The following is a 24,843-nucleotide window of genomic DNA, read 5'->3' on the forward strand; positions in this document are numbered from 1 at the left end:
GTGCAGGGAGGTAGGGGATGGGCGAAGGGGAGTGTTCCGGCATGACTAAGTCACCCGGACGAGGAGTGCAGCCATCGGGAAGACAGCCGATGGCGGCGTACTAGCGCTGCCCGGTGACGGCGACTGCACGTGTGCGAGCCTGGCGTCAGAGCTGTCCATCACGGTGCTGTACACCTTCAATTACTGTACCGCCGGGCGCCGCCACTGCAGTTAAAAACCAAGTAAAAGCTTCTCTTTTGATAGGTAAGTTCATGTTTAAATATTATATATGGAAAAATGCACAAATCTTTTTTTTTTCTTAAAGATTTTATTTATTTGACAGACAGAGACACAGCGAGAGAGGGAACACAAGCAGGGGGAGTGGGAGAGGGAGAAGCAGGCCTCCCGCGGAGCAGGGAGCCCGATGTGGGACTCCATCCCAGGACCCTGGGATCATGACCTGAGCCGAAGGCAGACGCTTAACGACTGAGCCACCAGGCACCCCAAAAATGCACAAATCTTACCAATGAATTTTCATTCCACTTCCCTTAGCCAAATGCAGGTCTTTCTCCATCTTCATCTGACTCCTTGTATCCACTTTCCTTAATTTTGTTCCCCTTAACCACGGTTACTGCTTGAGCTGTGTTCCCCCAAAAAGGTTATGTTGAGTCCCAATCCCTAGTACCTTACAATACAACTTTATTTGGAAATAGGCTCTATGTAGATAGATCTACTCAAGTTAAGATGAGGTCATGGGGGTGGCTAATCCAATGTGACCAATGTCCTTACACAAAGGGGAAATTTGGAGGCAGAGGGAAGAGGATGTGAAGATGGCCATGCAGTGATGGAGTCAGAGATTGGAGTGATCTATGTCTATAAGCCAAGGAATGCCAAGGATTGCAGAGAATCTGTGAGACAATAAATTTCTGTTGTTTAAAGCCACCAGTCTGTAGTACTTAGTTATGGCAGCTCTCAGAAACAAATGCAAGTACTAACATTGCATAGATTATACTTACTATATACTTTAAACTTACTTTACACTCTATTTATTTCACCTGATATCCCCACCAGACTGTAAGTTCCATGAGGAACCGTAAGTTCCTTTTCCTCTCTGTTGTGTCCCGACGCTTTCAACAGCGCGTGGCACACAGTGCGCACATCAGTGTTCCCTGCAGCCCACAGAAGACCCCCACACGTCAGAAAATTTGACATACACACAAAGGAGAGCGGCAGGGCTGTTCTTAGCCTCAAATAACAGAAAACAGGACTCACGGTAGTTTGAGCAAATACAAATTTATTTTTTACATAAAAGCCCAGTGGTCAGGAGTCCAGGGCTGTGGCAGCACCTCAGTGATGTCCTAAGGACCCACGGTCCATCCAGCTCTGGTGTTCACTTCCGCCCCAGTGGTCACAGGGGGCCTCTGCACCTTTGGGGGTCACCCCCACATGCCGGCAGGAGGAAGGGGATAGGCAAACAGCCACACCAGCTGCTATCTACCACTTTCTACTGAGAACCTCCTCACAGCAGACTGCCTCCAGCATCTCAGCCGGCACAACTCCCCCAGAACCACCCTAGCTAAGAAACTGGAAGATGTAGCTGAGCATTTAGCCTTCTGGCCATGGAAGAGGAGGAAGAGGAGGGAGCGGTATCCGGAGTGCTTGACTCAGTGGTGCTGTGGCCCCTTTGGAAGGATGAATGTCAGGAAATGTGTTGGGACAACTGGCTAGACATAGTGGGAAAACCAGATCCCCACATCACACCCTACGCGAAAGTTAATTCCATGGAGATTACATACTAAATATGAACAGCAAAATTTTTAAACTTTGGGGGGAAAAAAATCTTTGAAAAAGATTAGTGAATGACATTAAAATGTAGACTGTACATCACCTGACATCATTAGAAAAGCAAAAAGATAAGCATTCTGAGAGGTATCTGCAAAGCACACAACCTAAGGATCGCATGACAACTCGTACATATCCACAAGGAAAAAGGGAGGGGCAAAAAAATTAAACCACCATGGAGGAAATACAAATAGATCTTTGAGGATAACAAAAATCCTCAACCTGTCTAGTAGAGAAATGCAAATTAAAACTTCTACACCTATCAGACTGTCAGAAAGTACACACTGACAATAGGGAGTGTTAAGAAATGGGCAGAGGGAATCTCTGTCACCAGGATAGAAGAATGGATACAACCCACTCCGGAGAGCAATGTGACATCAGTCTGGCAATTCCTGCACGCTTGTGCCTGGATGGAGTCGTGCTCAAAAACAGTTAGAGCAGTATTCTAAGAGCAAAAACCTGGAAACCATCCAAACATCCAGCAACGGCCAAAGGCAGAAACTGGAGTCCACTCATGCCACATCTTGAGCTACATGTAACGCAAACATTCACAAACAATGCTGAATTTTAAGATCCGAAGAATACATCTGTGTACCATCTGTCATTTTTAAAATGCAAGATAATACTATGTATTTACTGATACATACCTCTACAGTAACATTTTTAAGAAACACTTAAAAAAAAAAACCAGAATCCGCAACAATCACCTCCAAAAGGAGGGGCACTTATTTAGGGCAGGGGACAAAGAGGGATGCAAGTGTGTCAGCAATGTTTTATTTCTCATGTTGCACAGCAGGTACAGGGATATACATTTATATTTATCTTCTGTATGATGAAATTATTCCATTTTTAAATGCACGTGGCAAAAATGTAGATTACAGCAGCATGATCCCACATGTGTGAAAAAGCAGATGTGAGAGCACACATCGAACCTTCTAGGGAAACACCTCCAGGCATGAACTTTGAAAGGGATGCAAAGGAGACGCTCATAGCCCAGAACAGACCACAACCACTTCAATCTTGGCCTTCAAATCACTGGTCTAACACCTGCTGGTTCCCAAGCCTATAAACTCATCCTACCCACCCAGCATGGTTGTTTTAAAACAGCCCTTGCCCTGCCGCCCCCCACCCCCAAAAAAACCCCGCCCTTGCCCACACCTGACTTTTTAAACCCAAACCAGAGAACACAGAGGACTGACTTTCATTCTCCAGGTGACTCCAATGTGCAACCAAGGGCCAGAGCCATACGGTACAGGATGCCAATGTGCCTCACAATTCAGGAATTCAGGGAAGGCCCAGACAGGGCCAAAACTAAAGGCCAAGTATGACGAGTGTGGTGCTGACGACGATGTTTGTAGCAGCCATGGGGAGTTCCAGACCCCAGGCCTGAGCCGTTCGTGTCAGTGTGGACACGGTGCTCCCCGAGGAGGGAGATGGTCAGTGAGACAGGAGCCACCCAACCCGGTGGATTTCCGGTGTCCGAATGGGTTAAGTGTTGTGGAGAGAAATGAGTTAATACATGTCACCTGCTCAGAACCATGCTTGGCATATAGTAAGCACTCAAAGTTAGCTACTTTTCAAGTAAAGAAACAGTTTTGGAGAAAGTGCTCAGTAAAATATTTCAATAAAGATCATGTTTACTCTTACAGCTTCATGAATGGGCTCCCAGCCCCATGAGAAGGAAACGCAGCTCAGACTTCTCTGTCACCGTGATCTCATAAATAATCTCTCGACGTCTAATCTGTGAAAGATGAGTCCTATATATGCAGGGGACACATCAAGAAGGACAAGAGACCGTGAATAGCTCATCAACGAAGAGATCAGGAGAGTGAAAGATTAACAGGAAAATAAGTTCTTACTCTTCACTTCATCCACTTCTGTCCATTTTTTATGAGAATCTAATCAAGAATGTAAATTACAAAAAGCCTGGTTACAACAGGAAGACAGGGCTGCTCTCGCTTTTAAGATGGAGACTCAAATGTTATTTAATTTTGAGTAGGAAGATACTGACGATGGTTCTGGAATGGATGAGGACACTGTTCTGTGGCAGGGTCAGAGACATCTAAGAGCAGTCTGGAGAGCATAGGCAGGCCATGGCCAAGATGGACAGACCTGTGAAAGCTGCCAGATAAGGGTGCTTTCCCTTCAGCTGCTGGCTTTCTTCCACTCCCTGTGCCACCTTTCTCCCCTCAAGGCACCCAAAGGGAATACTGACCCCAGCCTGTCCTCCTGTACCCACGAATCCCTTCCAGATCTTCCTGAAGCACCCTTAGCCAGAGTTCCCTAGAGTTCACTTACACTTAGGTCACACCCTCCACGTGGTACCCCACATTCTCCCCTGGCTGAAGCCTTTCACCCAGAGGCTCAGAGCACATGGGAGATGGCACAGGGCCCCATCCCCATGACCCACTTGCTATGTGACACTGGACAAGTTTCACTTGACCTCCTAGAGCTGTGCTTCCCCACCTGGGAATGGGAGCATGGCACTTGCCTCCTAGGGCTGTGTGGCAGGGCCGAGGGGTGGAGGCTGAGAGCCGTAAAGCACTGGCCACTTGGAAGTTACTTGAAGAAAAAGAGAAGCAAGCCCCTTAGGACAGTCACACAGCTGAGGTTGGTTATTTCACTTTATTTAGCAAACGGTTGCACTCTGAGCCCTACACCAAATTGCTCCTCCAGCCTCACTCGAGGGTCTGCCTTGGGAAGAAGCTCAGAGGGCAACCAGGAAGGCCCGGGTTCCCCAGTCAGCCTCCTCTCTCCACCACCACACCCTGCACAGAACAAAATCACTGCTCGCGTCCTCAGGCACCCACCCCAATGTGGTTGGGAGGCCCTCCAGTGTTCAAGAGCCGCCTGCCAGGGCCCAGCTCCAGGCACAGACTCCTTCCTGCTCCCGAGATGCTGGCAACAGGCAAGTACCTCTGTCCCCAGCTGTGGGGGTGCCAAACCCTATTCCCTCGCCCTGCAGCCTGTCCCTGCTGGGCAAGAAGCAAAATGTACGAAAATACTTTTTTAATTATTTCTTTGAAACGGTTAAGAAATAAGGTCGTCTTGTTTTTCTTTTACAATCCCAGTAAAAAAAAAGTTCACATTAGTGCTGGGGCCCAAAACTAGGCCCTTCCCCGGGGCAGAGCACCGGCCACTCAGTAGAAACGCTTGTTCCGCTCCTGCCGCTTCTGAAACACTACGGCCCCCACCACAGCGCACACGATGATGCCCAGGAGCGCACAGAGCAGCAGCAGGAACACCCGCCACCCCGTCAGGGGCCCGCTGCGGAAGTTTCCGGTCGGGTCATCCACATTGTCTGGGGGAGAAGAGAGGGGGAGCTGAAGCGGCAAAGTGGAGGTGTCAGGCGGGCTCCCAGGAGACAGGGGAGTCCGACAGGACGGGGCAGAGCGACAGACCACAGCCGGCCAGCCCTACAGGGGGATGGACGGAGAGATAATCCCACTGGGACTGAGCTTCCCAGGGATCAAGGCCCCAGGAGCCTTCTGCTGCAAGAAGCTGGTGAAAACTGAATTCCTGGACTCCCCAGGAGAGCCTGAGTCTGCACAGGCACAAGACCTGTGTTCACAAGCCCCACCCCAGCCCCGTGCTGCGGTCCAAGGTCCCCCTCTGGAGAAACACAGCTCTGGCCAAAGGCTGCCCTGACTCACACCTGGATGCATTCCATGGCTCCTAGGGGGTCTCCCAGCCGCCACCGCCGCCCCCCCCCCCCCCCCCCCGTCCTTCTGCTCCAGCCACACCACTTCTCGGCCTGCTAAAACCATCAACAACTCCGCTGGGAATGAGGCCTTGACACATGAGGTATCTCCTGGAATCCCAGTCACACTGGGATGGGGAACTCATGATCTCCCTTTTACAGGAGGCTGACAGCAGGAACTGACTTTGTCAAATTCATCAGTCTACGGTGAAGGGACTGGCGTCTGGACTCATGTCCTTCTGCCCTGTGCAGCCTGGGCCCTGTTCCTGCCACTTGGCCTCCCTCCCCAGCCACAACCCTCCACTCCTTACTGTGGGGGCTGCTTGGGGCCTGGAATGCCAGCCAGGAGCCAACTTACATCCTCCTTTCCCACACAACCTGACCAGGGCAGGTCTGCTGACCCGGTCTTAACACCAGCCTCTCTCCTCTGCCTCAGTCACTAGACTAAGGCCCAGGACAGCACCTAGCCCATGGTTAGCTAGGCACAGAGTAGAAGCTCTGGAACTATCTGCTAAAGGAACGAAAGGATCAACAAGTCTGCAAACCAGTTAATCCCTGCCTAGCCAACCTCATGGGGTTGCTGGGTAGGTCAGAGCAGATGAGGTCTCTGAAAGCTCTCAGCAGCCAGAAACCCTTTAATCAAAGGCTGCAAAAACAGTGGTGTATGGTAGGGTGTGTTTAGCCTGAGATGTTTACAAGTAATCTGAATCTTAAAACAGTGAGGTGTCTGAATCTTAAAACAGTGAGGTGTCACATAAAATGCTGGGTTTCACTCCTGCTCCCACTCCACATGGTGACCTTGGACTAGGCTGAGAGGCTCCTCAGGGCCCCGACCCTGGCCCACAGGCACAACTTCAGGGTTCTTGGGGTGGATGTCCACACTCACAGGAGTTTCAGTTCAACCAGAACCCTTGCTCTGTGAAGACAGACTGGTGGCTAATTAGCACCACGGGAAGAGTACGAGCTTTTGGGGCTTTGCAAAAACTTAAGGTCAAATCTTGCCTTTACTTGTTTCTGAGGAAAGCTGGAGTATCAGTTCCCCTGGCTCGCGGCAGGACCTACTGCCCAGGCCATGCACCAGTTGTATCAGAATGCCCTGTACGCCACCTACACCAACAAACTGCCCCTCTGGCTTTACTGGCCATTTACCCAGCACCAAGCACTGGCAGAAGCAGATGCCAGATGTTCTCATATCTACTCATTAGCACTGACTGTTGATCCAAGACCCCAGGCCAAAGCCACAACTGGACCAGGGGAGAGCAAATGGACCACAGGCACTCAGCCAAGCTGGCCCCTCCCCCACCCCAGGCCGGGATGGGCCTCAAGCATGTACCTTTGGGTGACTTGAGGAAATTAACGCTGGGCTCAATCTTGGTCCAGTCAATGTTCTCTTCTTCAGGAGTGTGTTCTACCATCAGCTGGAACAGCTTCATGGAGATGATGTCATGATTGTCTGCAGGACCGAGAGTTAGCTTATAAGGGGCACAGAGCCTGCCTTAGGGCCACAGCCCATCCCCCTCCCCAGAGTGGGGATGCTGCTCCAGTCAGGGAAAGTAGCCAGGCCCCCAGAGAAAACCCTGCTCCTGCCTACTGCGGGGCCTGTTTTCTTCCCAGTGACCTCCAGCCACCCCCAGCAGGCAGTATTCGGGGGCTGGAATACCTCTAGAACTCAACAATAAGAGGAGGCAGAATGCACAGGGAAAAAAAGCATGGGTTTTACACTCAAAATCACCTGGGTCTAAATCCTGAGTCAGTTTCCTTGTTTGTAAATCCGGGTGATAATCTCCACCTTGCTTGGTTAGCATGCCAAGAAAATGAGAAAGTACACACAAAGCAGAAGACATTGCCCAGCAGATAGTATGTACCAGAAAAACCCTGCATATTATTCTATGGCCGGTTGAGAAGCCTGATCCTCCCAAGGGGCAGGCAGGTAGCTGCTAGGCACTCCTGTCAGAGACCCAAGAACAGGATGCGAATGAATGACTCCACTACAGCTGAGGGCTAGGCCCCAATACATAGGCAGTGACTGTCCCTGAGGAGACATGAGAAAGGCTCAGGTCTAACCAGTTTGGGCAGAAGAGAACCTCTGCTTGACACTAAGTGATCACCCCATTTTGAGATGGGGAGGTTCAGAGCCAAGACAAGGGTCCTGGTCCCTTGATTCTAGTATCAACTCAGCTAACAAGCGGAACCTGAGGAAAAGCCTCATGTCAAAACTCTGGAGATTGGAAAAGGGAGAGCCTAAAAGCAAGGAGCTGGGTCAGGCAGAGCCATGCGGTACCTCAGAGCCCAGTGTGCACAGCCCCGGGGGCCCAGGGACAAGTCCTGACTCTGAAGTCCGACGGCAGTTCCCATCTGAGCTCTGCCGTTCCTAGGTCTGTGAACGTGGGGAAATCCCTTCACGTCTCAAACTCCCCACGGTGTCAGGTGTATAAAAGGGAAAAGAGGCCGCTACGTCACGTGACTGTGAGACGCCTGCTGCAGAGGCTTGCGTTCACGAGCCTCTGATGGATGGCCAGGCACGACTACGTACACAGCCATCTCCAGCACTCCTCCCCGGGCCTCTCCAAAGAGCCCTGGAGAGCAGCCACCGCCACAGATCTGGCTTTGTGCCCAGAACCTTCTCCTGACACAGGCTGAAATACGATCAGGCGAAATTCCAGATAACCTGAGGGGAAAGACTGTGGTGGAACCCTAGATGAAACAGGACTGACAGCCAGCTGATAACTGACTACCAGGTCGTCCACGAGCAACTAATGATTCCCTGAAGCTGGGTAGCAGGGGCAAAGGGACGTATTGGACCATTCTCCCCACTTTAGGGGTATATAATTAAAATATCCACACTAAAAACTTTAAAACCCCAAAGCAACGACTCTCTGGGTACCAAGTGGACCCAGACATTTCCATGAAGGGGAGGCTCCTGGACAGTGGCTGGATTACAGGCCCTGGAAATGTCCATCCTGAGGATAAATAAGCCCTTTGTCTGATTCTTTACACTGCTTCCCACTTCTTTTTAGCAGGAGCTGGTCCTGGGCCTGGTGCCCTCTGAGGGCCCTGATGCCTCCTGAGTACCATGGCCAAGGGTCACTATCAAGTGTCACCCAGGCCCAGTGGTCCAGCAAAGCTTGCAGAGGCTGGCAGCAGCCCAATGCTTATGGAGTACACTGTGAGCCAAACAAGAGCCCTAACTTTATGAAACTTACAGTTCGGTGAAGGGGACCCAGTGAAATAAATTATATGGTAGATTTCAAGATAGTTAAATGTTACAAAGAAAAATAAAGCCAAGAAAGGTGATAAGGAGTACACAGGAGACTGGTATATGCATGTGCAATTTTAAATAAGGGAAGTAGGGGCACCTGGCTGGCTCGGTTGGTAGAGCATGCGACTCTAGATCTTGGGGTTCTGAGTTCAAGCCCCACACTGTGTGTAGAGCTTAACAAAAGTAAATAAAAATAAAATAAGGGAATCAGGGAAAGCCCCAGTGAGGAAGGGACATCTGAGTAAGACCTGAAGGAGACAAGAGTGAGGCACGGGTACAAAGGCCCGATGGAGGGCACTGGTGTGTCTGAAGAACAGCTGGGGGTGATGTAAGGGAGTAGGGAGTCATGAGTCACAGGGGATGGGGTGGGGGAGGGACTGGCACACAGGGCCCAGCGGACCACTACTAGGACAGACAGTGGCCTTGACCCTGCAGGGGACAGAAGTGGCGAGACCTCACATGAGCTTTCACGGAATCATTCTGGCTGCTGAGCTGGAAGAGACTGTCGGGGGCTAGTGTGGAAGAAGGGGACCACATGGGAGGCTCACACAGTCATCCAAGTGAGTGAAGACGATGGCCTGGACCTGCCAAGTAGTAACAGTGGGGAGAGAAGTGGTCTGCTGCACTGAGAAGACAAGGCCAGCAGGACTCACCAAAAGATGAGAGGTGGCGTGTAAGAGAGAAAAGAGAGACCGGAACAACACCAAGGTTTTTTGGGCTGAACAACTAAAATAACAGAGGTGCCATTTATGCCTCGGTGGCAAGATGCGGGCTTCAGCTGTGGGCATGTAAAGGCTGAAATGCTTGTTGGGTATCCAGGTAGAGATGTTGAGCAGGCTCTTGGTCACATAGGTGTGAAAGGTCTGAGCTATGACGCAAAGCTGGGACTCTGCAGCATCTGGATTCAAAGCCCCCCAGTTGCTAAAGAGAGGGGAAGATGGCTGAGGGAGTGCTCATGGAATAAGCCCCAAGTGTGCCAACATTCCCAGATGCTGGAAAGTGGAGGAAGAAACCCAGGTGCATGTGTACCCAAATGAAGGGAGTTCAAGAAGGAAAAGTGATCAACTACGTCACAAGCTTCCAACAGACCAGGGAAGGTCAAGATTGAGACTTAATGCCTTGCTCAGGCCAAACACTCACCGGACAGGTCTCCAGTGCCTGCTGAAGCTCCGAAGTAGTAGCCGGTGGGCAGGCGCACTCCTGTGATGTCGATGCAATTCTTCCACTCGTTCTTGTCCTCTAGGTCAGTCATCACCTGCAGCCAGCAGCAAGTCAAGTACACACCAGGCCCAAGCCTGCCCACCTCCCCAAGCCCTGACAGACAGAGCTGGCCCTGGCCCGCCTGCTCACCGTGAGACGGCCCCGGGAGTAGCGCACAGCCAGGAAGGTATCGTGATCGCGGTTACGGAAGTCTGCCGTGCAGCCCGCCAGCTCGGTCCAGCGGCCATCTTTGCTATGGTCGTAGGACAGGGAGCCATTGTTCACCATCACCGAGACGTACGGGAACACACGCTGAGATCGAGACACCAGTTAATCCATGGCCAGTCCAGCCTGTGGGAAGCCCCTTTTGTGCCAAGACCAGGGAGAAGTCCTGGTCCCCACCTCCCGGCCGACTGCCCAGCTCTTCCTGTCCTGCCTGAGGGAGAAAGCAGAGGCATACCTCTGTGGTCTCATCGTTGGGATACGTGTCCAAGAAGATGGCTAAGCCGTGGAAGTTGTCTTTGCTTCCAAACACAGGCCCTGGAATTAAAAGGAGATGCTCTCGTAATGGGATACTGGAGTTGTCCCCTGGGTACCTGAAGGACAAAGTAATGCCAGTGTAGGTGGGGGCAAAAGAGGTTAATCTGTGGTCATTCACCCAGGAAAGGGAAGGAATCTCTAAGGGAGGGGAGGTGTCAGGGGTGCAGCAAAGAAGACTCAAAGTCTGAAACCAGAACTGTTGAGGGGACAACACCTGGCCTTGTACTCTGACATGTCTTGTGACAAGAGGGCAGAAAGGACCCCTACAAAGGAAACCCCATCCTCTAACCCAGGGGTCAGCAACTTTCTGTCAAGGGCCAGAGAGGAAACATTTTAGACTTTGCAGACACACATGGTCTCAGTCACATAGTCTTGTTTTTGCTTTTTTAAAAAATGGTAGAATGATGGGGCACCTGGGTGGCTCAGTCAGTTAAGCATCCGACTCTTGGGAGTTGGCTCAGGTCATGATCTCAGGGTCCTGGGATTGAGCCCTGCATCAGACTCCGCACTCAGCTCTGCCTCCCCTCTCTCTCTCCCTCTGCCCCTCCCCCTGGCTCGCACATGCTCGCTAGCATGCTCTAGCATGCACTCTTGCTCTAAAATAAATAAATAAATCTAAAAAAAAAAGAAAAGTAGAACAGTAAAATCTTTCTTAGCTGGTGTACAACACCAGGCCACAATGGGGTACAAAATTGAGCTGCAGGATCCAGCTATCCCTCTTCCTATAGGGACACTTCCCAGAGCAGACTCGAGGTCCCGGGTTTCCTCAAAGAGGAGCAGCAGGACCAAGGGTGCAGAATGCCCCCACCTAGACAAGCGCCTCCCTACCTGGCACAAGGCGGTCCCGGGTGTACCACAAGGCAATGCCATCTCCATGGAGATTCTTCTTCCCTGCACCATGGACTTTAAAGTGGACATGCATCTCCCAGTCCTTGAGGAAGCAAGGCTGCAGGGAAAGCAGAAAGAACTGCTCAGAGCTCCCCAGGCTATCCTGCCAGCGAGAGATGACCCAGCACAGGCCCGTCTCCTCCACTGAGACTGGCACTCCTTGAAACAGGGCCAGGCAGCAGAGTCACAAGTGCCACTGACCAAGAGACACCCCACCCCCTGGCATTCTCAGCAGGAAGGGAGGGGGCTGCTGGGCTTCCCAGGTGGGGAGGAGGGGGCCACACAGTGTCCCAAGGCTGCCTGAGGCCCAGACTCTGCCCATCCTGGCCCTAGTCTTCTCTTGGGTCTGGACACAGGTTCTCACTCTTATGATTCACTTTCCTCAACACCAGCCAAACCCATCAGCCATTTCCTCTCCATCCCCACTGCTTCTGCCCCAAAATCTTGTGGAAGGATTACTACCCCTATTTGGGCCACATATTTTACAAAAAAGAAAACTCATTCGGAGACAAAATAACTTTCCACAGCAGGTTAAGTGGATGGTCTTGATTCACACCCAGATCTATCTGACTCAGAAACTTGTGCTGTGTCTTGACCTTCAAGACTTTAACAGAAAGTGCAGCAACTCTTTTCTGGTCTCCCACCCCTACTGTCTTCCCTTCCAACCACACTTTCAAGCTGAGGGACTCAACCCCAGGTCTGGATACCTCCAAACCCCAAGCTCTTGGCCAGCACCCTTCCTGCCTCTTACAGACCCAGTCCAGCTTCAGTGTGATGGCAGTGCCAGGGCTGGGGAGGGCTGGAAGGGTCATGCTCTGGGGTCTCTGGGCTATTGTGATGTGAGAAAACGCAGATATTCCCTGGCATTCAGGAACACAAGGTGCAGAGCAGGGCACTGTCCACAGTAAGGGGAACAGCCTGGCCTCACCCACCAGGAAGTTGCTCGTGAAAACTAAGGTGTTGACACATACTTTGACAAGAATCCACTTGGGGGAAGTCTACATATGGGGATGTGAGCAAGTGTTTAAACAAAGGCCCATTAGAAAAGCAAACTAAAACAAAATGTTGTTTACTTATCAGATTGGCGACTATTAAAGAGATCATTAATACCAGTGTAGAGGAGGATGGAAAGAAACACACGCTCTCAAACAACCAATGGGACTGTAGATGCTCCCATCTTCTTGGGGGCAATCTGGTTGTTGCAGCTTTTTAACAGACCATGGCAGATCCATAAGCCTTTACACTTGAAGATATCAAAGATATTAAGAGACGAAAAGTAAGTTGCAAAAGTTCCTTTTTTTAGAAAAAGGAATTCATATACAGAGAGAAAGAAAAAAATCAAAAGAACATGGACCAATATTAATGATACGTGACTTTGGTAGGGGAACTACAAGAAATGTTTACTTTCTATATCTGAATTTTGTATAATTTACACAGTTTAAAAAAACTCAAAAATAGAAAACTTTATATCCTCTCTTGTGTGATCTGGCTTGGGCATTCACTGATTCATCAGACTTACTGTTCTGGCTCTGGGAACCAAAAACCAAGGTGATGAGACCCAGCTCCAGCCCCTGAGAACACAGCTGGCAGACACCTAACCAACAGCTTGCAAGTAGTGTGAAATCTTGGCCTTCCCAATTCTCGGCAGTTCACTGGCTCTGGGAAAATCTGCAGATTCTAGAGGGGACAACTGAGAGGTGGTAAGACCAGCTCTCAAGGACAGATGAACAAAGACTCTGACACCAAGGCCTACTGAGGGAGTGGAAGGCCTGGTGAACCACCCTTGCCTTGGGCTGGGACCACAAAGACGGCAACCCAAATAAAAGAGTGAATGAGGAAAAGCCCTCCCAGGGGCGGTTGCTCAGCTTGAGCCCTCTCATCCCTTAAAGTAGATTAAAGTGACTCACCCAAGCCTGAAATTTTTCAACAATCTTACAAATACAATATCGGGCATACAATAAATAACCAGGCACAAAAGACAAGTTACCAACAAAAACGAAAAGGGAGGGAGGGAGGAAACAGGCTGATGGTAACTCCAGATTCTGGACTTGCAAATAACTAGTTTACTACATTCAAGGAGATAAAAGACAAGACTGAGAACTTTGGAAAATAACTGAAATTTTTAAAAACTCACCTCACAAAAAAAAAATCCAGAACTAAAAGAATAACTGAAATTAATAATGTAATAGACAGGCTTAACAACAGATTAAAAACAGATGAAGAGAGAACCAGTGATCTCAAGGCCAATCAGATAGATAAAAATATCCAAGAAGCACAGAGAATGAATGGTAGACACAAAATTGTCAATAAGAGACAGTGAGAAACTGTAAGATACGTATAACTGGAGTTTCAGAATGAGAAGTGAGAGAACAGGTCAAAGGAACATTTAAAGAGATGTCCATGTACTTACTAAAACTGATTCAAAAACATTATGCCACAAACCTTAAATCTTACAAACCAAAGGAGACAAAAAGAAAACCATACCTAGGCACATTAAAAAGGGAGGGAGGGAGGGAGAGGGAAAAAGAAAGTCTTAAAAGCAACCAGAGGGGGAAAAAACACAAGATTATCTTCAAAGGAAGAATTAGCCTGTTATGGGGCTTCATCAACAGAAACACTGGGAGCAAGAAGACAACAGATTGAAATATTTGGAGTTAAAAGAAAGTAACAACCAACATAGGATTCTATACTTAGCAAATGTTATCCTTCAAGAATGAAGGTGAAACTAAGACATTTTTAGATAAACAAAAACATTAAAACTGTCTTTCATTCATCAGAAAGAAGGAAAATTATCCAGATCCAGAGTAAAGTCAGAGATTCAGGAAGGAACAAAGAGCAACCAATACAGTAAATGTGGGGGTAAATAAATATTTGACTGTATAAAATAATGTTTTATGTGACTTAAAACAGAGAGGATTAAAATAAATGACAACAATGGGGTAAATAAAGTTAAAGTAGTCTAAGATCTTTGCATTGTCCAGGAAGAAGGTACACATTATCATTAGACTTTGGTAAAATATGGCTGTGTGTTTTAAACTCCAGAGTAATCACTGAAAAATCAGGGATCAAAGAACTTTCAAGCTAGCAGAAGACTAAAAATGGAATAAAAATTAACCAACCCAAAAGAAATCCAGAGAGAAAAATGAACAGAGAATGAGCAATACAAATAGAAAATAAATAATAGGAAGGTAGGTAAAACCAAAATCCGGGGCGCCTGGGTGGCTCAGTCAGTTGGGTGTCCAACTCTTGGTTTCAGCTCATATCGTGGTCTCAGGGTGGTGAGATTGAGCCCCGCATCGGGCTCTGAGCTCAGTGCAGGGTCTGCTTACGACTCTCTCTCCCTCTCCCTCTGCCCGTCCTCCTTTCTATTTAGATAAATAAATCTTAAAAAAAAAATCAGTAATTATCATAAATGTAGATGACTACATGCTGGTAAGGCTACATAAGATCGCTCTGTATTATTTTTTACAACTGTATGTGAATTGGGGTGCCTGGGTGGCTCAGTCAGTTGAGCATCTGCCTTCAGCTCAGGTCATGATCCCAGGGTCCTGGGATCGAGCCCCATATCGGGCTCCCTGCTCAGCGGGGAGTCTGCTTCTCCCTCTCCCACTGCCCCTGCCCCCTGCTCATGCTCTCTCTCTCCCTCTCTCTTAAATAAATAAAATCTTTAAAACAAAACAAAAACCTGTATGTGAATTTACAATTATCTCAAAATAAGTTTATTTTAAATAGTAAATAAAAGATCAAAGACAAACTTAAGAGCTAAAACTATAAATCTCTTAGAAGAAAACACAGGGAAAATGTTCACAACATTGGATTTAGCAAGATTTCTTGGATAGGACACCAAAGCACAGACAAAAACAAAAAAATAAAGTGAATTTCATCAAAATTAAAAATTCTTGCACATCAAAAACATCGAGAGTAAAAAGACAAACCACAAAATGGGAGAAAATATTTCCAAATCATGTATCTGATAAGGGAGTAGTGTCTCCCAAATATACAGAGAGCTCCTAAAGTTCAACAATAAAAAAAGAAAAAAAAATTTTTCAAAATGAGCAAAGGACTTTTTTTTTTAAAGATTTTATTTATTTATTTGACAGAGACAGAGACAGCGAGAGCAGGAACACAAGCAGGGGGAGTGGGAGAGGGAGAAGCAGGCTTCCCCGCTGAGCAGGGAGCCCGATGCGGGGCTCGATCCCAGGACCCTGGGATCATGACCTGAGCCGAAGGCAGACGCTTAACTGACTGAGCCACCCAGGCGCCCCATCAAAATGAGCAAAGGACTTGACTAGACATTTTTCTAAGGTAGAAGATAAACAAATGGCCAATATGCACATGAAAAATGCTCAATGTCATTAGTTATTAGAGAAATGCAAATCAAAACCACAAGACCCTGCCTCATACCCATTAGGATGGATGACTATCATAAAAAAAAAAAACAAAAACAGAAAATAAGAAGTGTTGGCAGGGCATCTGGCTGGCTCCGTGGATGGAGCCTGTGACTCCTGATCTCCAGGTTGTGAGTTCGAGCCCCAGATTGGGTGTAGAGATTACTTAAATAAATAAATGAATAAACTTAAAATAAAAAAAAAACAAGTGTTGGCAAGAAGTGGAAAAACTGGAACCTTTGTGCATTGCTGGTGGGAATGTAAAATGGTGTAGTTGCTGTGGAAAACAGTTTGGCGGTTCTCAAAAAGTTAAACATAGGGGCGCCTGGGTGGCTCAGTCAGTTAAGTGTCTGCCTTCGGCTCAGGTCTTGATACCAGGGTCCTGGGATTGAGCCCCGCATCAGGCTCTGCTCTCTGCTCTCAGAATTCTCTCTCTCTCAAATAAATAAAATCTTTTTTTTTTTTTTAAGATTTTTTATTTATTTATTTGACACAGAAGGAGAGATAGTGAGAGAGCACAAGCAGGGGGAGCGGCAGGCAGGCAGAGGGAGAGAAAGAAGCAGGCTTCCCACTGAGCAAGGAGACCGATGTGGGGCTGGATCCCAGGACACTGGGATCATGACCCGAGCCAAAGGCAGCCGCCCAACTGATTGAGCCACCTAGGCGCCCCTCAAATAAATAAAATCTTTAAAAAAAAAAAAAAAAAAGTTAAACATAGAATTACCATATGACCCAGCATTTCCACTTCCTAGGTTTATACTCAAAATAACTAAAAGCAAGGACTCAAACACTCATGTACACCCATGTTCACAGCCCATTACTCACAACAGCCACAACGTAGAAACAACCCAGGAGTCCATCAACAAATAAATGGATTAACAAAATGTGGTAAACACACACAGGAATATTATTCAGCCATAAAAAGGAATGAGGTACCGATATATGCTACAACATGAAACTTGAGCTATGCTAACTGAAATAAGCCAAACACAAATATTCTACGATTTCATTAAATGAGGTCCCTAAAAGAGTCAAATTCAGACAGAAAGTAGACTATTGGTTATCAGAGACTGTGGGGAACCGGGAATGGAGAGTCAGTGTTTAATGAGTACCAAATTTCAGTTTGGAAGGTCAGGATAATTCTGGAGATAGACTGTTATTGATGGTTGTACAACAAGGTGAATGTACTTAATGCCACTGAACTGTACACTTAAAATGGTTAAGGTGGTAAATTTTATGCTATGTATGTTTACCATGATAAAAAACGTTTGTGGAATTTTCTTTTGCATGTGTGCAGATACATAAATACAATAATCAATAATTTTTTTAGATAGCCATTACATTTTTCAACACCATTTAAATGCCAATGAGAAGCCTACTGAAGGGAAAGTTTTCATAAAGGATTTAAAAGTGAAAAAAAAAGGTTAAAATGACAATTTGTTATGTGTTTTACCACAATAAAAATAAACCAATAATCCCCGGAAAGCCTAATTATATGCTCTTTACAGGACACAACTCTAAAACATGAAAAAAGGAAAAGGATAGAAAAGATATAGCATGCAAATGCTAACCAAAAGCAGGCTTGTGCAGCTATACTGATAACAAAGTTTAAAAGGGAACTTTTTAAAGACTTTTTATTTATTTATTTGACATGACAGCGAGCTCGAGCACAAGCAGGGGGAGTGGCAGGCAGAGGGAGAAGCAGGCAGAAGCAGGCTCCCCGCTGAGCAGAGAGCCCGATGTGGGACTCGATCCCAGGACCCTGGGATCATGACCTGAGCCGAAGGCAGATGCTTAACCGACTGAGCCACCCAGGCGCCCCTAAAAGGGGACTTTTTAATGACAAAAATATTTAATGAACAAGAGTTCATTTACCAGGAAAATTTTGGCCTCAAAATCTATAAAGCAGAGACTGAGAGAATTACAAAAGTAAAAGCAAATCCACAAAGCAATTTTAACACACCTCTTCAGTAATTGATAAAAACGAGCAAAAATGTCAGGAAGAATACAGATATTTGAACCCAATCAGCAAATCTGACCAAGGACCTAAATGGCACAATGCACTCAACTAGCTGAGAATCCACATTCTTTGCAAACACACACAGAAAATTTTCCAAAAACCTGACCATTTCCAAGACTCAAAAGACCTCCAAGGATGGAAATAATAGCTTGTGTTCTTTCACCATGATAAAATCAAACTAGATATTAATGACAACTTAATTTTTTAGTAACTAGAAAAGCCTTCATGTTTGAAAAAAAAAATGTTAAATATATCTCACCTCTATAAAAGCCCAGAAACCAGATTTCAAATGGTCTCTTTGGTGCCCAGGAGTTTTCTGCACCTGGGAACAATGCACTGAGCTAAGACCCCAAGGTGGTTCAAGGGATGCCTCCAAGCAGAAGGGCAACTGTGAACAGGGAGATGAGAAAGGAACACCTACTCTCCTGCCCCTGGTATGGTTCATAGGGAGAGGAGTTTCTGGAAAGGGTACACAAAGAAGCTGAAACCTGGAAACTGATTCCTACAGGACTATCCAGGCCTTAGAAAGTCTCTGCGTACAGCAGATTGAAGACTGCAGATCAGTGGAGGGAAATACCAAGATAGAGACAATGTAAATCCTCTGAAGGATTTTAAGCAGGTGCAGGTGAGGTACCAGCTGAAACGGATTTAGAAGCTGCTTTTGGAGACAGAACGTGACACGGCCATGGTTTTCCACCCTCGCTGCAAAGCTGAGCCAGCTGGGGAGCTCAGCAATCTTAACGCCCTGGCCCTCCCTGGGGCCAGCTAAATCAGAATCACCTGGCAATCATAGAGCATTTTTACAGTTCGTGGTTTCCATGTCTTTGCATGGAAAGGCAGAGATAATCCAACAGTCAGCTCATACATCATGACACATGTTGATGAAAGATCACTACATGATTTGGGGTTTGTAAACCTAAAGAAGTTTAAAATATTGAGTAACTCTGCTATAACAAAACTCCCTGCATCTCCATTACTATCTAAGTGAACACAGATTCTCAGCATTCACATCTATAAAAACAAAAAGCAGAAGTGGTGCTGAGGCCTGTCTTACTGACAATAATATCCATCCAGACAGGGATGGAGGGACAACAGTTTACTGGGATGCATTCAATAAATTTTTACTTTTCAATAATTATCAAAAAAATTGTGTAATGCATTTATTTTGACCCACTGTGTATTAATAATTATAATATTCCCCCCAAAATATTAAAACTTAGTTTCAAGGTCCCAAAAAAGTTAAAAGGTTTAAATTATTACATTTTTTTAGTTGCAGAGGAATGGGACAAGTTATTCAATAAGAGATTTTCAAGCACTAAATATACTGCATAGAACAAAATTCTGTGTGGGATGAAATGAAAATACAAATTCAAAAAAAAAAAACCTGATGTATAATTTGGGCTGATTCAGTGTTTAAAACATACAGTGGATATCAAATTGAAATATTTAGATTCCACTGAATACACTTAAGAGTACTGAACAGTTTCATTTTTTTAAATTTTTTTTAGAAGATTTTATTTATTTATTTGACAGAGAGAGGCACAGCGAAAGAGGGAACACAAGTAGGCGGAGTGGAAGAGGGAGAAGCAGACTCCCCGCTGAGCAAGGAGCCTGATGTGGGGCTTAATCCCAAGACTCCGGGATCATGACCTGAGCTGAAGGCAGACACCCAACGACTGAGCCACCCAGGCGCCCCTGAACAATTTCATTTTAAGATTTAGGGGCGCCTGGGTGGCTCCGTCAGTTGAGCGTCTGACTCTTGATTTCGGCTCTCAGCTCGGGTCATGATCTCGAGGTCTCACTCCCCCGCTCAGTTCTGTTTGCTCAGCTCGGAGTCCGAGGAAGATTCTCCCCTCCCCCTCTGCCCCTCCCCCCACTGGGGCGCATGCGCTCTCCCTCAATACATAGTTACGTACACAAAATCTTAAAAAAATAATAAAATGGGGGCGCCTGGGTGGCTCAGGCGTTAAGCGTCTGCCTTCGGCTCAGGTCATGATCCCAGCCTCCTGGGATCGAGCCCCGCATCGGGCTCCCTGCTCAGTGGGAAGCCTGCTTCTCCCTCTCCCACTCCCCCTGTTTGTGCTCCCTCTCTCGCTGTGTCTCTGTCAAATAAATAAAATCTTAAATAAACAAACAAATAAATAAATAAAATGGCAATATTTAAAATATGCTGGAAACTACATCCTTTACAAATATTTAAACTTAAGCAATTCTGGATATCAACTTTTAAAAAGTGCAAGAGGGTATGTACTTCCAGAGAGTACATCAGCCAAAAAAGCTTAAATTCCACTCTGCAGCCTCCACACAAGGCTCAAGGCGGGGCCCAATCAGCCCCATGGGCTTCCCTCTGTCCTGTGCTCCAGCCACTGGACTCTTGGGAGTTCCAGTCACCTTGGGGCCACTCCTTGGTCTGAACCATTCTACCCCAAAACAGCAGAAGCTATGTTTTCTCTGCTTGGACAATAGCAGGTGCTTAGGAGTATCTGCTAATTCAGTGCCCCTCCCAGAAGTGAGGACAAAGAAAAGTTCAGAAAGCACCTCTCCAGTCAAGTAAAGGAAGAGATGGTTCTTGGGAAACAATAAGCAGAAAATTCTAAGAGTTCCAAGCAATTTCTTTCAAGAATTATAGGAAACACTCCAACCCTTTCAAGAATATCTGCAGGGCCAAATAGGAAAATCCCCAGAAGTGAATGGAGATGTGGGGGAAGGAAGAGAATTAGAGTCCAGACTGAAAATTTGATGAATTTGTGCAGAATTCTCTCAGCCTTGTGACATCACCACACCACTGACAATGCCAACCAACAGTTACCCACAACCATAATTAAGTCACTTGTAACTGAACGAATTTCTAAAAGTTCCAGAACTATTTGTACCTTACTTAAAAAAATAAAAAATTAATGACATACTGAACTCACTTCCATAAAAAATGTAATCCTACATTATAATTTTTAAAAATTATCTGAAAGCCCTAGACAGAATAACATGACAGTATGTGACGCGGGGGAGAGAAAGTAGTTAATGAAATACTGAGTGGGTGGCACTCAAGCTGAGATATACCAGATGAGAAAGAAGCAAGCAGGCATGAAGAGCCAGGAGGCAGTGTCCCAAAGAGAGGGAACAACAAGTGCAAAGGTCCTGAGGCAAGAAGGCAGCCAGAGAGGCTGGAACAAAATAACCAGTATAAATGGAGATGCCAAGCACCAGGAGCCAGACTGTGTAGACATAATGCTTGTTTATCCCCTTCGCAGGAGACCCCAGGCTCTGAGGATAAGAGTGAAAGCTGAAGAAAGTAACCCAGAAGCCCCTAGCAGAAAGGAGGAGGAGCAGAAGGGACAGGCAGCTGAGGCAACACAAGGACAGTGTGGGCTCCCAGGACTAAATGGGGAAGCCATCCAGAATGGACCAAAGAACAGGGTGATGGAGAAAAGTAGGACAATGGTCAACAGCTTAGGCCTACGAGAATAACTAGAATCAGGCAGGTTGAGGTAGGAGCAGCTTCCAACCTGTGACCCAGCCCCAAATTAGTCCCCTTTCCTAACCTAGACTTTCTCAGTGTAGAGTCTGTGTAGCAACTTATCTTGGCCACTGGTCATGTATGACATGCCAGTGACACTTGAGGTTCCCTAACCTCTGGAGTAAAGATCACAAAAATTAAAACTGCCCACAAGTCCAGCTCCTCTATACCACTGATGACAAGACCCTCCGTGAAGCACTGGGGAAGTGGACTAAGTCTGCAAGTATTTTTTTTTTTTCCTAAAGATTTTATTTATTTATTTGACAGAGAGACACAGCGAGAGAGGGAACACAAGCAGGGGGAGTGGGAGAGGGAGAAGCAGGCTTCCCACAGAGCAGGGAGCCCGACGCGGGGCTCGATCCCAGGACCCTGGGATCATGACCCGAGCCGAAGACAGACGCCCAACGACTGAGCCACCCAGGCGCCCCCCCTGCAAGTATTTCTAAAGGATTCCTCCACTGTCCAGAGGGAGGGAAGGGGTCATGTGTAGCAAGTGAATTGCTGGGCTTAGATATCAGACAGATCAGAATTTAAATACTGATTATACCATTCACTGTCTGTGTTAGCTCTGCATAAAGCCATGGCAGTCATCAACTTCAAACAGCCTGTTTGAGAATTAAATGCAATAAGGCATTTTAAGTTCAGTGCCTAACACACACAAAATACCCAATAAAGATTCCATCTGTCCCATTTATCCCACTATTGACAGAGTTGAATTCAGACAGCCTGAGAGCTCCAATGCTTAGTAGCTATGCGACTTTGAGCAAGGCACTTTCAACTGAGCTTTAGCTTTGTCAGTAAAATGGAGATAACATCACTTACTTCACATGGCTTTCGAAGAAACTAAATGAGAAAGGTGTGAAGTGTCAGGCACAGCTCCTGACACACAGTAACTTCAGTAATCATTCCTGGTAACTTCAATAGTCACTGGTGAGTGCTACCAAGATGAGGAAACCTTGGGTGGTGGGGGGGTGCAAGCCTTCAAACCAAGCGCAGGTCTGGGGTGCTGCGGAGACTGGGAGTAGTGGCTTACTTAAGGATATACCTAGCGTCCTGGGAGCCACTCACCTGGTGGTTCCAGATAGAGCCCTCTTTGCTGCGCTCATCAGGGGTCAAACGCACGTACTGGCTCGTGAGTATAGTGCTGCCTTGGAAGTCCCAGAGGGGCATGGAGCTGGAACCGACCCCTGTGGGCAGAGATGGGCGTAGACAGGTGCGTAAGAGGCCATGCCAGGACTGGCCTTGCCAGAGGCAGGAAACCCACACAGCTGCTTTGCTCGGGAGAAAGGAAACCCCTTCACCCAACCCTGTCCAGCCTCGCCCTCACCCTGCACTCATTCCCGCCCCAGGCCTCACCTTGGTAAGGCTTGATAAGCGAATGCTCCCGCTTGAGGTGTTCACTGTTGCCGTCAGTTATATCCGCAACAACCGGCCCCAGTAACAGGAGAAGAAGTAGAGGTGCAGTGGGGCCAGGGCCGGGGCCGGGAAGCCCAGGCCTCCCCGGGCACCGCCGGCCCCAGCCCCAGCGCCAAATCCAGCCTTCCGCCGCCATTCTCCGTTCCTCTCGGCCACTTCCGCCCTAGGACTTCCGCCTTCCGGGTGTCCCATCTAATGTCCTCCGGCCGGAAACCCTTCAACCCCAGTGTCACCGGGAAGTTAAAAAAGCAAAGCCTCGCAGCCGAAAGGAAGGCGGCTTTATTTACTGAGCAGCCCTCCAGCCTGGTCAAGTGCTGTTCCATCTCCTTGGCGGCTTCGAGGAAACTGTCGGCCAGCCTCAGCAAGGGGTTCCTAGGAGCGACAAGAGCCGCAACCAATCATGGAACAGCACGTTGGGCTTGTGAGCCAATGAGGAACAGAAGGGTAGTTTGATTCAGGGGAGCACGAAGGTCGTGTGCGTAGCGAGGCATGCTGGAACTCGTAGTTTTGGGGGGCCTTCCGCGCGGGCTGGACAGACGAAGACTATAACGACCTCGGCCACCGGCCGGTGATCGCGTCTCTGGAGTAACGTTTCCCAGGCCTGAGGGGAAAGAATTCAGAATGGAAGGAGGAGGCCTGAATTCCAACTCCCTCGCCCCTCGCACTCACTGGGTGGCTCTGGCTAGCCTCTCTTTAGCCTCTCTGGTCCCACCCCTCTCCTAGCGTCACGCCTTTGGAGACGTAGAATTCCCAGTTGAGGGCGTACACTACTCCCAGCTCCGTGGCCCATAGAGTTTAAGCAGGAGGAGCCGACCCGGATCCTGTCCCGGACCCCGGTGACGGTTGGGACCCACCCGGATCCAAACCATGTTAGTGCCCTACCGCTGCAGCTGGAAGCGGCCATGAATGGTCCAGAAAAGCTAACCTGTGGACCAGAGGTTAAAACACTGCTGGCCCACAGCCAAACAGAGCTCTGTTTTATCTGCTCATGCTATTTCAATACAATAATTTAAATACCGATATTTTTATCTTTTATTTGTATTATTTTAAATATTTTATTTGAGAGCAAGAGCGCACAAACCGGGGGAGGGGCATAGGGAGAGGGAGAAGCCGACTCCCCGCTGAGCAGCGAGTCCCAGCCGCAGGCAGCCACTTAACAGACTGAGCCACCCAGGCGCCCATTGATATTTTTAAATGGACAGACTTAACATCAGAAATCCAAACTTCCGGTTTTTCAGAAAAATCTGGAGCTCCAACCACACTACGCCTATGTGGCCTTATAAAGGCCTTCCTCTGCTGAGCTAGCCTCCCCACTGGCCGCTAATTTATAGCACCTGCCCCAACCCTCTAGCTATTTGAATTAATAACCCCTGTTACAGATCATGGGGTGGGACGTGGAATCATTGGTTGTTTGCTCCTTTATATTGTCCAAGAATCTTCCCTTTTGAATGAGTGAACTTAAGATTAGTGCTGAGACATCTTTTCTGGATCACATATTTTTTATTCGCTTATTATTAATATGCTCATATATGTAGTACAGACATATAATACAACGAAAGTCCCCTGCCACTCCCCTCCCAAAGAGTATTCCCTTCCAGAGATTTATCTATAGCTATACAAACAAGGATATGTACCTTCCACTAGACCTCTAGGAAGGCTAGGATTTTTGCCAGTTATGGTCACTTCTGAATCCCCAGCATCTGGAACCACACTTGGCACAAAGGAAGTGATTATTAAGTAATTAGTAAAAATATGAATATTTGTTCTAGAACCTGGAATTGGGTCATGAAGCATGAGTAGGAGTTTACCAGCAAGGGGAAAGGCATTCTCAGCAGAGAGAACAGGAGATGCAAAGGCCCAGAGGGATGCCTGAGAGCATATGGGATGAAAGCAGTTCGGAATGGCTGAGGAGAGGTGGGGGAGAGTGTAGCTGAGGCCAGAACTTGAAGGGCCTTCAATTTCCAGCTAAGAAACGTGGCCTTTTTCCAGAAAGCAATGGGATGGTTTTAAGCATGGGAGTGGCCAACATGGGTTTCTCTGGCTACGTTGAGGAGAAGAGATTGGAGGGGGGCTACCCTACCCAGGTGGGGAGACTGA

The 24,843-nt window shown here is 47.4% G+C and overlaps 1 protein-coding gene across 2 annotated transcripts; it reads right to left on the bottom strand.

The window, feature by feature from the left end:
• Window positions 1-1,256: 1,256 nt before the first annotated feature.
• Window positions 1,257-22,930, bottom strand: LMAN2 (lectin, mannose binding 2). Of its 2 annotated transcripts, none has more exons than XM_078066916.1 (8): window positions 22,687-22,930; window positions 22,399-22,517; window positions 11,349-11,466; window positions 10,441-10,520; window positions 10,131-10,292; window positions 9,921-10,035; window positions 6,855-6,974; window positions 1,257-3,719 (listed from the first exon to the last, which is right to left on the bottom strand). In XM_078066916.1, the coding sequence occupies exons 1-8, from the start codon at window positions 22,880-22,882 to the stop codon at window positions 3,658-3,660; spliced, it is 972 nt and encodes a 323-aa protein (XP_077923042.1). In that variant the 5' UTR covers window positions 22,883-22,930; the 3' UTR covers window positions 1,257-3,657. The 2 variants fall into 2 exon arrangements, with proteins under 2 accessions (XP_077923042.1, XP_035940823.1); XM_036084930.2 differs by having other exon boundaries at window positions 2,580-5,122; window positions 22,687-22,926.
• Between the last annotated feature and the right edge of the window lie 1,913 nt (window positions 22,931-24,843).

Source organism: Halichoerus grypus, chromosome 2 (genome assembly GCF_964656455.1).
Source record: "Halichoerus grypus chromosome 2, mHalGry1.hap1.1, whole genome shotgun sequence".
Lineage (NCBI taxonomy): Eukaryota > Metazoa > Chordata > Mammalia > Carnivora > Phocidae > Halichoerus > Halichoerus grypus.

Excerpts from the sequence above, each read along its gene's own strand:
- LMAN2 (XM_036084930.2), bottom strand. The coding sequence starts at position 22,882 with ATGGCGGCGGAAGGCTGGATTTGGCGCTGGGGCTGGGGCCGGCGGTGC. Across the intron at positions 11,467-22,398 it reads GCTCTATCTGGAACCACCAG|CCTTGCTTCCTCAAGGACTG; the intron begins GTGAGTGGCTCC and ends CTTTCCCTGCAG. Across the intron at positions 10,036-10,130 it reads ACTCCCGGGGCCGTCTCACG|GTGATGACTGACCTAGAGGA; the intron begins GTGAGCAGGCGG and ends TGCTGGCTGCAG.